This window comes from Hypoxylon trugodes (assembly GCF_022578975.1).
Source record: "Hypoxylon trugodes strain CBS 135444 unplaced genomic scaffold F4822scaffold_1, whole genome shotgun sequence".
Classification (NCBI taxonomy): Eukaryota; Fungi; Ascomycota; class Sordariomycetes; order Xylariales; family Hypoxylaceae; genus Hypoxylon; species Hypoxylon trugodes.
The window spans coordinates 3,834,104-3,847,848 of record NW_026250016.1 but is presented as its reverse complement, the minus strand read 5'-3'; the positions used below and the strand labels follow the sequence as shown (position 1 = coordinate 3,847,848).

Here is a 13,745-nt window from a genome sequence, read left to right as displayed (position 1 = left end):
AGATTACACGAAGTAATGACAATAGTAAATTCGGGAATGGTAGACGTTGGTAAGATACCTTGAGTAGGTAGGTATCAGCGGATAGTTGACGAATTGAGATGGGTAGATGGGTGAACAGTGAGATCATGCAACCTGGTTCACAGTGGCGGATAATACAAGTGATAAGAGTTTGAATTCTTGCTCGTCTCAAGCCTCGAGTGATGATGAAGGGGGGGCTGTTGAAGGGGGGAAGGAAGACTCAGCCCGTTCGGCTAGCGGATACCGAGAGAGCCGCAACGTCATTGGTCAAGATGGCTGGTAAAAGCCCAATTCAGGAATGTGGACTGGTTGGCTGGGGCCCCGGCCTCCCCAGGGCCTAGGGCGAGGAAAAGCTAAAATACCTAAATCCGTTCTCGGGAGAAGGCAGTGACGACCAAGGTCTGATCATATACTCTGTTTGAAACACTTTCCTTCCTCGAAAACAAAGAAATGGCAATGTGAGATGATGTAGGAAGGAACTTGAATAATCCTCCAGTGCTCTATGCACGTACGTGCGTACATGCGTACATATGCACAAAAGCTTTGCACTTTCATAAATGCTGGTCTCACTCCCCAGACTTTCTGATTTTCTTCTCATCAACACGATTCTTGAATGCTACCATGGCTCACCTCGGAGCATTGCTAATCGGCCTAGGCATAATGGAGATATACCGCAACCTAGGCGGAATGCGATAGACTGGTGGTAGGGGTCTGGAATTTGGAAACGCTGGTAACGGCTTTTCACTGAGCCCTTAGCCCCCCACATAAGAGGCGGTGGGTTGTGTAAGACATAGCAGTCACTAGAGCTAAGAGAATTAAACCCGCCTCTTCTCCCTTTTTGAAAATGAGAAAAAGAAAATAAGAAATATGAATACTCGCCGCACTACCGAGAAAGCCACCCCGAAATTTGACAAGCTCCGGCTGTCGTGATGGACTAAGGGCCAGGCTACTCCCGAAGGTTTCACTTTGGTAGGTTATAGGGGCGTGGAGCGGGAAGATCAAGATAGGGTCTACTGGTGTAAGGGAGTAACTCGGTATTGGTTGTGCAAAAGCAAGAGAAGATTGAATGAACCCCTATGTACCGTGTACCGTGGGGTTGACGTTGAACAATTATGAAAAAAGTACAGGGGACCTGTTCTAGACTAGTGAAAAACTCAATCTTGGCAATGAAACCCCCTAAACCTAATTCGACGTATTAGTGTAACTGCATCTTATGTAGTAGTATCAACTTTACTTCATTTAGGGTTTACACAAGATGAAAAGTCGCGTGTGTGTAGCAGGAAGCATCGTGGCTCTTTCTATTTCTTTGAATATCCATGGATCGATCTGTCCATTACTGGGTCCATCTAACCAGGTACGTGCGTTTTGTGCCAATAGGCTGGGAAAGAACCATGGGAATCGTGGAAATCATTGACAGTCCCCGGACCGAAGCGTCCATGGTTCTGAAGGTTGTCTCAAAATTGAAGACCCACTTTCTTTCCCTTTCCCTCCTCGCGTCTTGCCCTCGCTGCCTCGTCTCAAAGCTCGATTCACAGTTCCGCATTATCGATGTCATCCCTTTCTTTTTTTTCTTCCCGTCATTTTTTGCCTCAGTTTAGTTTCGCCTCGCATATCAAGAACTCCTGTTCGATTGGCCTCACGCTAAGATCTAAAATATCCCGACGTATACGCTAAGAAAAGCTGGCATCATGCTAGATCCCGCCCGTACGTAGGCGGATAAGTTGTGCCTCTCACGATCGCAATCTTCCGCTCGAACCGCCAAAAGGGGAGGCTCGCGAACCATAGGAGCAGAACGGTTAAGCTCCGAGCCTTGCATCGGGAACCTACAGATGCCCCTGTGATAGCTGCCTGGGCATATTTTATTTTCTTTGACGTTTTATTGGAACGTGTCATGTCTAGCAAGGCATCTTACAATAGTATGCAATGCCTTGAGGATACCAATAATCGGATTTTCCATGTACTCGCTTGTCCCAGTCAATTGGGTCGCTTCGAGGTCTTTGAGGTGAGTGAACTTTTTGGTTTCTGACATATCAACTGAACTTAGGTCATTTTATCTACAGGCTGAACATCAGCCAATCATTTACAGTTACCGTCCAGGACTTAGGTAGTCCCGAATACCTATCTTGCATATGCAAGTCCAGATTGATTTACCATCATACCATGTCTACCTATCTACACTAAAGCAGACTCGCAATAGTTCATGGTCTACTGTATCATTAACCATGACCATCTCTATCTCTCAGGCTTTAGTCTACGGAGCATCGTCCGAACGAGTCAGATTCGTATGATCTTTGGTATTGCTTATTCGAGATCAACTATCTTGTTATCCTTCAACGTAGGTATGTCGGGTCCAATGCGTCATTGCCTGAAGGCACAATGTTCATTCTGTTCATAAGCCTAAGCCCATCGGATAGCGGCTGTGGACCTAGCAACAAAGTCCCGTTTGCGTTTTCCGACTATTCCGTCGGCATCGCTGCTGAATAATTTGTCTAAGAATGGTGTCCTATATATTGTTCGAGTGAGTTGTGCTTCATTATTCACGGAGTTGTATCCAGAATTGGATTGGATTACAGGCGGGCGCTGCCACAGGACGGGCTAATTCTGCCACTCGGACAAGTGCCACCAATACTATGATTAGTGTTGAGATCATATATCACTGATCAATTCTCAATTGTGGCTTAATAGATACAGCACCAGGGCCTAAAAGACCTAAAAGATAAGGGGCTTCCGCGCCTCTTTCACGTTGTACGCCCTCCGGGGTTTTATGTCTCGGCGCACGGTAACCCACTGTACGCGAACCAATGAGTCTTGAAAAGAAGCGAAAGGCCCGATCGCTGAACTCGTCTACTGCTGTGTTCGATGGACTTCAGGTCCGAGAGAACTATACTCAGGTACCTGAACCCCCTGCCCGGTCACTTTTGTGGCTAATGCACCCTCCCGTGACAGTTGTGCCAATGTGATGCAGCCTTAATGCCAATTAGGAATTAGGGGCATCATTCCAACCTTGACTGACATTTTGATCTTGAATACCCCTTCCTCGGCATTGAGACCGCTTCCCTGAATAGCTGAATAGATGTATGTTGAAAAGCTATTATTAGTGGTTGATCGCATACCTTGCATTGCGGGATCTTTACTAACCCGGACACTGGGTTTTATCCAGACCTTACATGATACTGATCTTCCCCTTCCACCCTTCTATCACATAATCCATCACCCCCTGTGATTGTGCTTTGAGGGACATATGCGTATGAAAATTTCTCCGAGTAGGGTTTTTACATTCACAACATCAGGAACGTGCGAGAATCGGCCAATCCCTGGGAATCGAAGCTGTCACAATCCATGATTACCGCAGTTTGTATTACCTAACTCGACTCGACCCCCTCAATCAACCTCCACGAATAGTGTACCTACCTAGGGACACGGACCCTTTGCGGGAGGTCATGAAGCCCGAACTACCTAGGTATTATGGCATGCTCCTTGTAAGGTTGTGCTTTGATGAGATGATGTGTGTCGCCATTACACGCATGCATAATATGCACACGGTGGCTCTGGTTCCCACTTGACCTCATACCCGTAGTCGCATCGCTGTAAAAATTTCAGTATTTACGGGAAGGTCCTAGTGCACGCAACATTGCACGACATTCTCCGGCATCCTCAGGCAGGTACACGACCTTTTGTCGATCTACAAAGCAAAAGGCTATCGATTTATGTGGAAGGGTTGTTATACCGTTATCTCGGCCGAGAGATCTGCATATAATTACACATTTAATAATATTTCTTTTGATCAGCTCTCGTAAGACTAGCGAGTCGGGGGCCCTAATGTGCGGACTAAGGCACCTAAGAGTAGAATGCAGTAGTATGAGGCAAACAAGATTTACCTCTCATCTATAGTCTTGACTGTGTCCCTGACTTAAGACTATAACCCTTTCTAACTGTAATCCGTTAGTATCATCATATATCAGAAGTAGATACGGCAACATACCCTTGATTTTCCGACTCGCCAATGACGGTCAGAAATGCGGTATGGACTTCATCCGTCAGGTCGCTGGCTTGTAAACTCCTGCCTTTCTTTTCAAAAGCAAGGCGGGAACATTCCTAAGATACGGTTTAGCAGACATACTCAACCACCTTCACTACGAAACCCAATAATTTTCCCGATGTAAAGAGAAAGGGGAATTCAACTCACCCTCGTAATAGCCGCACCCCCAAACGCCGCCAACCCAAGCGTCTCCTCCTCACTTAGCTTCCCATCATGCTCCCAAATACGATCAAGATACGCCTTCCTCCAAGCCAAAAACGTCGCAATACTGCCCGTCAACGTATCACCCTGTCCCCCGCTCCTCTTCAATCCACCCCGTAAATCCACCTTCAGCGTCGTCCCGCCGTTACTAATCAAATCCGTACCGCCCTTCTGCACAATCGTCACACCTCCTAGCGCCTTGGATAGCGCTTCAACTTGGTTTGGGGAATCGGCGCCACTGTTAGCTTCGGGGGATGAGGAAGAGGGCTTTATGCCTTTCCACAAACGCCCGAATTCGACTACATTGGGCGTGAGAACTACTTCCCGCCATCCCATGACTAATTCCGGCGTTTTTATGACGATGGCTAAAGCATCTGCGTCTAGGACTACGGGCATCTGCCGCTCGCGTGCTGCGGCTAGGACGCGTGCGCATGTTTCGTGCATTAACGGGTCTCGGCCTAGCCCTGGACCCACGACGAGTGCGTGGAGACGAGGTAGCATGTCGATGATGCGGCTTGAGATCTGAGCTGGGTCTGTATCTGGATCGGAAGAGCTGGGGTTAGAAGATGATGGGGAGGGAGACTGCCGCATTAGTGGATGAACCATTAGGTTTGGGCTGTACGTCTTGATCACGGCGGCTGCGGCGGGTGTGCATATTACGTGGGACTATGAGTGTCGTTAGTGTGATCCGTAATTCTTATACTCATATGAAATCTGCCGTATGAATGGAGTGAGAGCTGGGGATGGCATCACGAACCATATCGCAGCCCAAACGGGCGCTCGCCATAGCGGAGAAGTACGGTGCTCCGGTGTAGTCCTCGCTGCCGCCGATGACGGCCACACGACCCAATTGACCTGAATGTAACTTTTAGCACATCGCTCACTCCTTTATCCATAGTAACAGAACGGAAGACGATCGTCTTGTTATCTCATTCCCCCGCTATCAGACACACACCTTTATGAAACTTCTCCAGCATAGGTGGCACCAGCTGGCGCACCTTACCCAATACCTCACGCGTAGCCGGCGACATCTTTTCGACGGCCTCAGAACTCATTTCTTTCTCTTCCGCCCTATATAACAATCTAAACTAGCCTTATCGTTCAATCAACTATGTGATTTTTTGAGGTAACGCGGATTCCGGTCAAGCCGCGGGGTAATGGAACAGGGAATACAGGATCGTGATCGGTGTTAATGCAATGTCAACTGTTGAAATAACCAACAGTAAATATTATAAAGGATTTGAATATGAAGAGTTAAAGGTGAAGTTGGGTGGTATATGATTGAATTAGAGAATTAACCAATTTGTATTATGATCAAACTACGACGTTCGATACAGATAGTATGATGTCACCAAGGGCCACTTTCGAAATTCTAGCTTATTTGTAACCTTGAAACTTCATACTTCATAGTCTCACCTCGGAAGAGAATATAGCAGACATAATACAATTATTCACAAGAAATCGGATCATGATCATGTACAAAAGGAATCGAGTGCTTTTGAGTTTTTGGCTCTATTTTACAAGGGTCGGAATTGGAGTGTTTCCCCTACTTCTAACCCGTTTCCTCACTAATTAGCACCCTCTGCAACGATGTACCTCTAAACGAAACAAGATCCGCCATCGTAGGCTTTAAGGTATAGACAGTCCCCCGCTTAATGCCTTAATTTATTTCATCTATGAGACGAAGCTCTTGGTGAAGCTAGAGACAACGTCCCGTAATCTTTGCTCAAGGTCCTTGCTGAGCGCACCCTCCTTGTCGATGGTAGCGAGCAGATCGGACTCGTTGGTCTTTAGGTGGGAAAGGAAGTCGGCTTCCCATTGTAGAACCTTGTTAACGGGCACTTGGTCGAGGTAACCGTTGACACCGGCGAAGATAAGGGGAACCATCTCGTTAACGGCCATGGGGGAGTATTGCTTCTGCTTGAGTAGCTCGGTCAACTGTAGAGAGCATCGTTAGTCTATGTCAATAGTAAATCCGAAATATTAAAACTTACACGTTCACCACGGTTGAGGGTCTGCTTGGTGGCAGCATCCAAATCAGAACCGAATTGGGCGAAAGCGGCGACTTCACGGTATTGGGCCAAGAAGAGCTTGAGCGAACCAGCGACTTGCTTCATGGCCTTAAGCTGAGCAGCGGAACCGACACGGGACACGGAAAGACCGACGTTGATGGCAGGTCGGACACCCTTGTAGAACAATTCAGCTTCCAAGAAGATCTGACCGTCGGTGATAGAAATAACGTTGGTGGGAATGTAAGCAGACACATCACCACCCTGGGTCTCAATGACGGGCAGAGCAGTCATGGAACCACCACCGTGCTTGTCGTTCATCTTGGCAGCACGCTCTAGTAGACGCGAGTGGAGGTAGAAAACGTCACCGGGGTAAGCCTCACGTCCAGGGGGACGACGGAGTAGCAGAGACATTTGTCGGTAAGCGACGGCCTGCTTGGACAGATCGTCGTAGATGACTAGGGAGTGCTTGCCGTTGTCACGGAACCACTCACCGATGGAGGCACCGGTGAAAGGAGCAATGTACTGAAGGGGAGCAGCCTCGGAAGCGGTAGCAGCGACGACAATGGAGTACTTCATGGCGTCGTTCTCCTCAAGGGTCTTGACGAGCTGAGCAACGGTGGATCGCTTCTGACCGACGGCAACGTAGATACAGTAGAGCTTCTTGGTCTCGTCGTTGGTGTTGTTCCATCGCTTCTGGTTGAGGATGGCGTCAAGGGCGACGGCAGTCTTTCCAGTCTGACGGTCACCAATGATCAACTCACGCTGACCACGGCCGATGGGAACCATAGCGTCGACGGACTTCAGACCAGTCTGTACAGGCTGGTTGACTGATCGTCGGGGTAGGATACCGGGGGCCTTAAGTTGAGCTCGGCGCTTCTCCTTGGACGGGATGGGGCCCTTGCCGTCAATGGGGTTACCGAGAGCGTCGACGACACGGCCGAGAAGCTCAGGGCCGACGGGGACATCGACCTAATAACGGTCAGTGATGTTGCACTATTGAAGTTAAACAAATATCCGAATACTCACAATTTCTCCGGTACGCTTAACGGTTTCACCCTCCTTGACCAAACGGTCAGAACCGAAAAGCACAACACCGACCTGTCCAGCTTCCAAGTTCATGCACATTCCCTTCACACCGGAAGCGAACCTATATAATGGGTCAATTGCATGGCTCTTAATTCGTAGATAGTGGGAAACCTACTCGACGAGCTCTTCGGCCTGGACATTGGCCATACCGTGCACACGGGCGATACCATCACTAATCGGACCTCAAGTTAGTAAAAAAAATGATCCAATTGCATAGATATGCGCATATTGCACAGTGATCGCGACGACAATAATGGGTTGACGTTGTTTGCGGGTACGAATTTGTGTTGTGTCATCTCGTCGGAGTGATTTGCGACAAATTGAAAAATCTCGCTCTAAGGGCTCCACATACCCGACGGAGAGGACACGACCAGTCTCAGCTAAGCTTGATTCCTCTGATACACCACGAATTCTCTGTTCGAGGATAGAAGAGACCTCGGTGGGAGAGGCCTTTGCGTCGGCGGCGTAGGATCGAGCCTGGACGTTGAAAACGGCGGGTGCGGCATTTCGTGCCTAGAAAAAAAGCCCCAGCCAAGTTAGCCGATAATCCGAAAAAGCCAACGTTGGTGACCGAGTAGCCGCAATTTCATTTTTTGGTGAGGAGAGCTTTACGAGCTCTTCAAGCTTCTCAACATCCTCGTAATCGACATAAAAAGCTTCAATTGAGCTTCGAATATAGTTTGGAAATGCATTGAGATCGATCGCATATGTTTTTCGATGGAATTGGGATGGATTCGGTGTGCATCAAGGTTAACCTACCGCAACAACTCTGCCCGAGGCAGAGATTGCGCTCAAAGCGCGGGTGGACTGTCTGAGGGCGCTTCGATACATATTAAAATAGAGGTATATCTAGTCCTCCAATATAAAAGGAAAAAGATCAATTGCAAAGAAATTGCAACTGAAAGGAGAGGAGATGGAGGAGGACGGGTATTTTGGTATTGAGGTTTTGCAAAATGGAGACTTTTTCGAGAGGAGCAGGAATTGATGAGAGGCGCCCGGAAAACGAAGGGGAAAGAGGAAAAAAGACGCACGGACCAACGAAGCTAACCCCGAAAGGTCCCGAAAACAAGTCTAGGTGGTCAATGCTTCTCTTCATTAACCCCACTATTTCTGACGCAGCTGTCGCTTTTTTCCCTCAATTTACTCAACTAGCACTTTCATTCTTTACAATACACCTACATATAGTTGACGATAATCTATTTTTGATAAAATATTCGTCAGATTTCTATTACTATCATTTGACAACATGAGTGTCAATTGAACTTACCATTTATATCCCGAATGCCCTCAATTGCTCATATTTGAATCTCTCGGAAATTTTCTCATAGTGCGTCCACGCTAGCCCTTAGAAGCTTAGGTAAGCATTCGACGGTAAAAAGGAGATGTTGACAAAAGTCCACGAGTCTTAACTTGACTCAACTCAACTTCGGACTCTCAGCCATCCTTACCAGCGATTGTCGCGGCAGATTCTTGCTTTTATTCGTGTTGAGATGCAATATATGTCACATTAAAGTTCCATCTGCCTCCTAATAATAAGAAGTGGTTCGTAAAACCCAACAGGCGCGCGAGATCCCAATCCCCCTCCGCCGATATATCGTTTTCCACGAGAGATGATGCATTGCTAAGGATTCTAGTACTCGCTACGTTAAGACACCGAGGTGTTTGACGGGAGTCTTATCCTATGATGCGCTAGACGAGATGTGATTTACATATTCAAGTCTAAGCGACTGCTGCGATCTCATGGGTATAACCTGGATCTAAAGACAGCAAAGAGTGCAATTGTGTTGTTAGGGTAACCCTAATTGGAAATATTATGGGAATCAACATGTGTCCCCTCTGTAGGATTCGTGCTGGAATAATCGCCAGACCAAAGGAAGTGCGCCGGGATGTAGTGCGTGAGTGGTTGAGTTAGGTCCTCTGCGGTCCAAATAATGGCAAGAAAAGTATGCGAGATACCTAGGTACCATAGGTATTCCCAACCCCAACCCACGTGTTAAGATCTTGAAATAACTCTTAAAAAGTTCTAGATCCATATTCACGAGATTTTAATACGTTACGATGCCAAATCCTGCCCAAGGGGGGTGGTAATTGCGCGCAGTCGCGGTTCCTTCTCAATACTGTGATCGAGCTCCTTTTCAAATTGTGGTGCGGCCAATGACTGGCGCGTAATGGAATTACTTGGTTACCCCGGCAGTCGCGTGCGATTTTTGACTGTGCTTCACTGGTCCGCCAGCTGTTTGTAGTGGTTGCCACCACCCATCTCCCGGGTGAACTACCAACTAACCCTTATATGTTAAAATAAATCCTAGACTTTCATTCCGAAGGTTGGTTTAGTCGAATGGCTCGGGGCGAAGTCGCAGTATCAACGCCCTGGGAGGATCCCCATTCGAGTCCCACTCTGAGCACCTTGGTTTTCAATTTCCTTGTGTTGCCAACGAGTGCTAAACACCTCAGGCACGACCCGGTCCCCTGCAACGCGGCGACGCACCTCTGCTGGTCAGAGGGCGACATTGGCGAGGATCGAAACATGGTCGCGAAGAAATACCCCGATAATCGAAAGTAGGGGGGCGCAGTAGCCGTTGCCGGATAGTCCTTAAAAAATATAGGAGTGGGCTGGGCCTTGCAGAGGGTTTCTCTCTGTGTTCTCTTTATTTTTTCCAGCTTTACCAATTTTTTTTTTCCTATTCTCGTCCTTATTCGCGTCTCTCTCAGCCTTTCTTTCTAATTATCGCCTTTTATGGACGATCTGATCTTGCAGTCAGGGAGTAGAGACCGAGGAGCCAGCAAAACCCTAAGCTCACTTATTTCATCTGACAATATATCTTCCCTTGGGGAGATATATAGATGGGTGCGCATATGATTTAGCATCCGACCCCTTAATCTTTGTAATTCCAGTGTACCCGATGGTCGTGCGATGAAGCCTACGCTTTAGTATATTACCTAGGGATCTTCGCTGCCATCATGAATGGCTGATGGGTTCTCGTAAATGAGATTTGTGTTGGCAAAACCTCAGACCGTCCAGATATCACGAAATCGACGAGAGAATTTGCCAAGGATCTAAGAAGCATTCTAAGTCTTTTCGACGCTAGGCTTAAATGCACAGGGAAACCTCTTAACTCCGACGCGCCATCACATCTGCCGCAAGGTTCCATCCGAACTGCCCGAGCTTCACACTTACCACCTCCCATTCCTCATTCTCGACAACAATGCATGTGGCGCGCCTACGATCATGTCCCAGCAAATCTCGTTTAGTATAACGCCAGAACAGGAAGCCAGCAAGCTTCAATTCATCCGGCGACAATTCTTCTCTAGCGGCCCGCCCGCAATTTCGCGACGCGATGTTGACCTCAGCGGCAAGACGGCCATCGTGACGGGAGCAAACGGAGGCATTGGTTTGGAATGTTCCCGTCAACTACTCGATCTAAGACTTACGAAACTCATCCTCGCCGTTCGCGATGGGGCCAAGGGCGAAATCGCCCGCAAGGCTCTAACAACCGCAAAACCCCTCGAAGTTGGCCAGGTCATCGAGATCTGGAAACTTGACCACTCGTCATACGACTCCGTCGTAGCTTTCGCGCGGCGGGCTGGGGAGCTTAACCCTCGGCTCGATATTACTATCCTTAATGCGGGAGTCAATCGTGATTCCTTCGTCAGAAATTCAACTACAGGCCATGAAGAAGACCTTCAGACCAATTACCTATCCACCGTTCTGCTTACTCTCCTCCTGTTGCGCGTTTTCAAGAATAGAAAATCAGTCACTGATGTGCCCAAGGCATCACCAGGGCGTATAGTTATCGTGTCCTCCGATATGGCCGCGTGGGCCAAGTTCAACGAGAGGAATAAGGAGCCCCTACTGAAGGCCTTCGACGACGAGGCTAAGTGGGATAAATATGATCGCTACGGCACCACCAAGCTCCTGGGCCAGTTGTTCGTCACCGAATTAGCTAAGCGTATCTCGCCATCTCTAGCAGTCGTGAATTGCACCAACCCAGGTCTCTGCTATGGTTCGACGCTCAGCAGCGAACTTGGTAGATTTACCCACGTGTTCGTACGCCTCGTCGGTAGGCCAGCCGCTGCAGGTGCGCTTACTCTGGTGCATGCGGCTACTAAGGACGAGAGTTCGCATGGTCAATATGTTGAGGATGGTGAAATAAGACCGTACGTATTCTTCCCCACTTCCCCAACCATTCATCTCTGCATATCCCGAGAATCTGTTCCAGTATCCTCGCGCCCCCTAGATCGATGGCGAGACTAACTTGAAGATACCTCCTCTTACTAGAATGGCTCCTTTTGTATATTCTAAAGAGGCGGAGGAAGTAACCCAAAGGCTTTGGAAAGAAACCATGGAAGAGCTCGCGTTTGCTGGGGTCCAAGAAATTGTTGATAGCTTGTCCCAGACATAGAGTCAATATGTTGTTATAAAGAGGACCAAAAGCTATAATCGCACTTTGTCGATGCTCATGTGTACCTCAATCGTGCCTTATCCCGGCGACCGTTTGACAGTTGCACCCCCTGTTTTAGCCGTCGCCCCACCTATCGCCGTGTACCCCGGAGTTCGGAGTTTCAACTTCCCACTTGGTTACACACCGGCATCTTCCGTTAGGCAGTCGCGCCTGGATGGGCCTATTACGTACCGCGGTAGGGCCGCCATGTTGATCAACTACTAAGTCACTAGGCTCCTTTTCTAGGTCTCTTACTAATCTAACTATTGTGGTAAAAAATGATATCATGCATTAGGAGGCAATATGCGCTACTCTTCGTCGAGGTGAAAGGGGGCTTGGAACTTACACGAAGCGATTGATAAGCGCAAGTATGACTTCGACATCTTCCTATTAACAGTGTCACTTTAGTGAGCATGAACATAGCAACCAAGAGAAGTTGGTATCGGTATGATATCGAAAGTAGATAAAAATCCCGAAATGGAGCCTACATACCCCACCCCCACGTTTTCCTCCTAGCCGGGGTTTATAGCTTTCAAGTGAAGCTGAGTTCTCGCAGGCTCCCGGTCTCATGCTCCCTAGAGTTACGGGGAATTGAGGATTCAAAATGACTATGATTTTGCGTCACCGACGGGATTAGAGTCCCTCGGGTTTCGCTAGCTGCTAAATCAGGATTTTGGCACGGATTTCAGTTTTGCTCCGAATTCACGGCTGGATGTCTTAGCCACACCTTGGCTACAGGACGGGACGTTGAACAGATAGGATCAGGACAGTTCAATGGGAAGGATGGTGAGACAATCGCTGCTGATATTTGCTTTTCAGCGTCGACCATGGAAAGACTTACTCAGCAGACCTGATTCCCTAAGAAATTACTAAAGTGAAAATAGGGGGTTAGTTTGCTTATTAAGTAGACTATTCTTCCATCTTTCTAAACCCAATTCAAAGCTATCAATCTTCATGTCTTAAAGTAGTATCGGTTTCGGGATCGGTGCCGGATATTCGCCCAGGAAATTCTGCAGAGCTGTTATTTTGATATCTTCGGATGCTACATCACTTCAGACACGCGCGCCAATGCAATTTCCACATGGATCTACACAAGGAACTCGGTTTGAATGGTGGTGTGAGGGCCAGCGATGTAGTATGATCGGTAGGTACTCTTACGCCGGAATCGCGGACCGTGAACTGAGAATATTCCGAACAAACTGTGTGCTTTACGCCCAGCAAGGTATCAATCGCGAATATATTAAAAAGGTCAACATGAAACGATACATTGTACAAAAGACTTCTTGGTGCTCGCGTGCTAACCTAATCAAAATTCCTTATGAGCTGAATGCTCGTCGCAAAAGTTTTCCCATTTAGGTAACCCCCAATTCCTACGAACCTGCTAACAGCCCTATAAGCGACCCCCAAACCGTCCAATGAATCGTTACTTAATATTTTCCACCAGAAGTACTCTGCATAGTCGCTTCGATCACTCCAACAAAAAGTCATGAGGAGAATCATATACTTCAAATTAGATCTGTATGTCAAACATATATACTCCCAAATTGAAGGTTTCTGGTGGGTAAGAACAGGAGACATCAGCATACTTCAATATAAAGATGGGCTATGTAGCCAGTAGCGATATTAAGATGACAATAGGTAGCGTAGCATGCTTCCATACGTCACAAGAAATGGGGCGCAGCTACATGTACAATACGAGATTGTTACCGCGTCAGTCACTCCTTCGCTTACCATAGCGAAAAGAAAAGCAGACGCGCTTAAGCCAACGGGTAAGGTAGCTGGGAGTTTTACTACATTAGTTAATCCTTCCTCGCGCCAGCCTGCCGCTATGTTGGGTAGCATTGAAGAAAACGATCAGCATTCAAAGTGCAAAAGAGCCGCAGGCGATGTGTAGGAATGTCTAGCGCTTTTCCTTTAGGCGGTTAAGACAGGGGTCAACGAGATCTT

The 13,745-nt window shown here is 47.8% G+C and overlaps 3 protein-coding genes across 3 annotated transcripts; 1 reads left to right on the top strand and 2 right to left on the bottom strand.

The window, feature by feature from the left end:
• Positions 1-3,158: 3,158 nt before the first annotated feature.
• F4822DRAFT_39829 (Ribokinase-like protein) lies at positions 3,159-5,577 on the bottom strand. Its single transcript, XM_051457683.1, has 5 exons — positions 5,214-5,577; positions 5,016-5,113; positions 4,205-4,924; positions 4,001-4,113; positions 3,159-3,946 (listed from the first exon to the last, which is right to left on the bottom strand). Exons 1-5 carry the CDS (start codon positions 5,311-5,313, stop codon positions 3,904-3,906), a joined length of 1,074 nt encoding a protein of 357 aa, XP_051319952.1. The 5' UTR covers positions 5,314-5,577; the 3' UTR covers positions 3,159-3,903.
• A 4-nt stretch (positions 5,578-5,581) lies between these two features.
• F4822DRAFT_387303 (P-loop containing nucleoside triphosphate hydrolase protein) lies at positions 5,582-8,325 on the bottom strand. Its single transcript, XM_051456796.1, has 6 exons — positions 8,116-8,325; positions 7,709-7,869; positions 7,472-7,528; positions 7,297-7,417; positions 6,253-7,239; positions 5,582-6,196 (listed from the first exon to the last, which is right to left on the bottom strand). The coding sequence occupies exons 1-6, from the start codon at positions 8,185-8,187 to the stop codon at positions 5,933-5,935; spliced, it is 1,662 nt and encodes a 553-aa protein (XP_051319951.1). The 5' UTR covers positions 8,188-8,325; the 3' UTR covers positions 5,582-5,932.
• Positions 8,326-10,252: 1,927 nt separating this feature from the next.
• F4822DRAFT_39612 (NAD(P)-binding protein) lies at positions 10,253-11,866 on the top strand. Its single transcript, XM_051457487.1, has 2 exons — positions 10,253-11,514; positions 11,636-11,866. The coding sequence occupies exons 1-2, from the start codon at positions 10,586-10,588 to the stop codon at positions 11,757-11,759; spliced, it is 1,053 nt and encodes a 350-aa protein (XP_051319950.1). The 5' UTR covers positions 10,253-10,585; the 3' UTR covers positions 11,760-11,866.
• Positions 11,867-13,745: the final 1,879 nt, after the last annotated feature.

What these genes read in the sequence shown, in the direction of transcription:
- F4822DRAFT_39612 (XM_051457487.1), top strand. Translation starts at nt 10,586, where the DNA reads ATGTCCCAGCAAATCTCGTTTAGTATAACGCCAGAACAGGAAGCCAGC. An exon ending in GAGGATGGTGAAATAAGACC is followed by an intron (nt 11,515 to 11,635) that starts GTACGTATTCTT and finishes TCCTCTTACTAG; the next exon opens with AATGGCTCCTTTTGTATATT.
- F4822DRAFT_387303 (XM_051456796.1), bottom strand. Translation starts at nt 8,187, where the DNA reads ATGTATCGAAGCGCCCTCAGACAGTCCACCCGCGCTTTGAGCGCAATC. An exon ending in CCTCGGGCAGAGTTGTTGCG is followed by an intron (nt 7,870 to 8,115) that starts GTAGGTTAACCT and finishes CTTTTTTTCTAG; the next exon opens with GCACGAAATGCCGCACCCGC. An exon ending in CCCTCAACCGTGGTGAACGT is followed by an intron (nt 6,197 to 6,252) that starts GTAAGTTTTAAT and finishes TGCTCTCTACAG; the next exon opens with TTGACCGAGCTACTCAAGCA.
- F4822DRAFT_39829 (XM_051457683.1), bottom strand. Translation starts at nt 5,313, where the DNA reads ATGAGTTCTGAGGCCGTCGAAAAGATGTCGCCGGCTACGCGTGAGGTA. An exon ending in GCTGGAGAAGTTTCATAAAG is followed by an intron (nt 5,114 to 5,213) that starts GTGTGTGTCTGA and finishes AGTTACATTCAG; the next exon opens with GTCAATTGGGTCGTGTGGCC. An exon ending in GGCGAGTCGGAAAATCAAGG is followed by an intron (nt 3,947 to 4,000) that starts GTATGTTGCCGT and finishes GATTACAGTTAG; the next exon opens with AAAGGGTTATAGTCTTAAGT.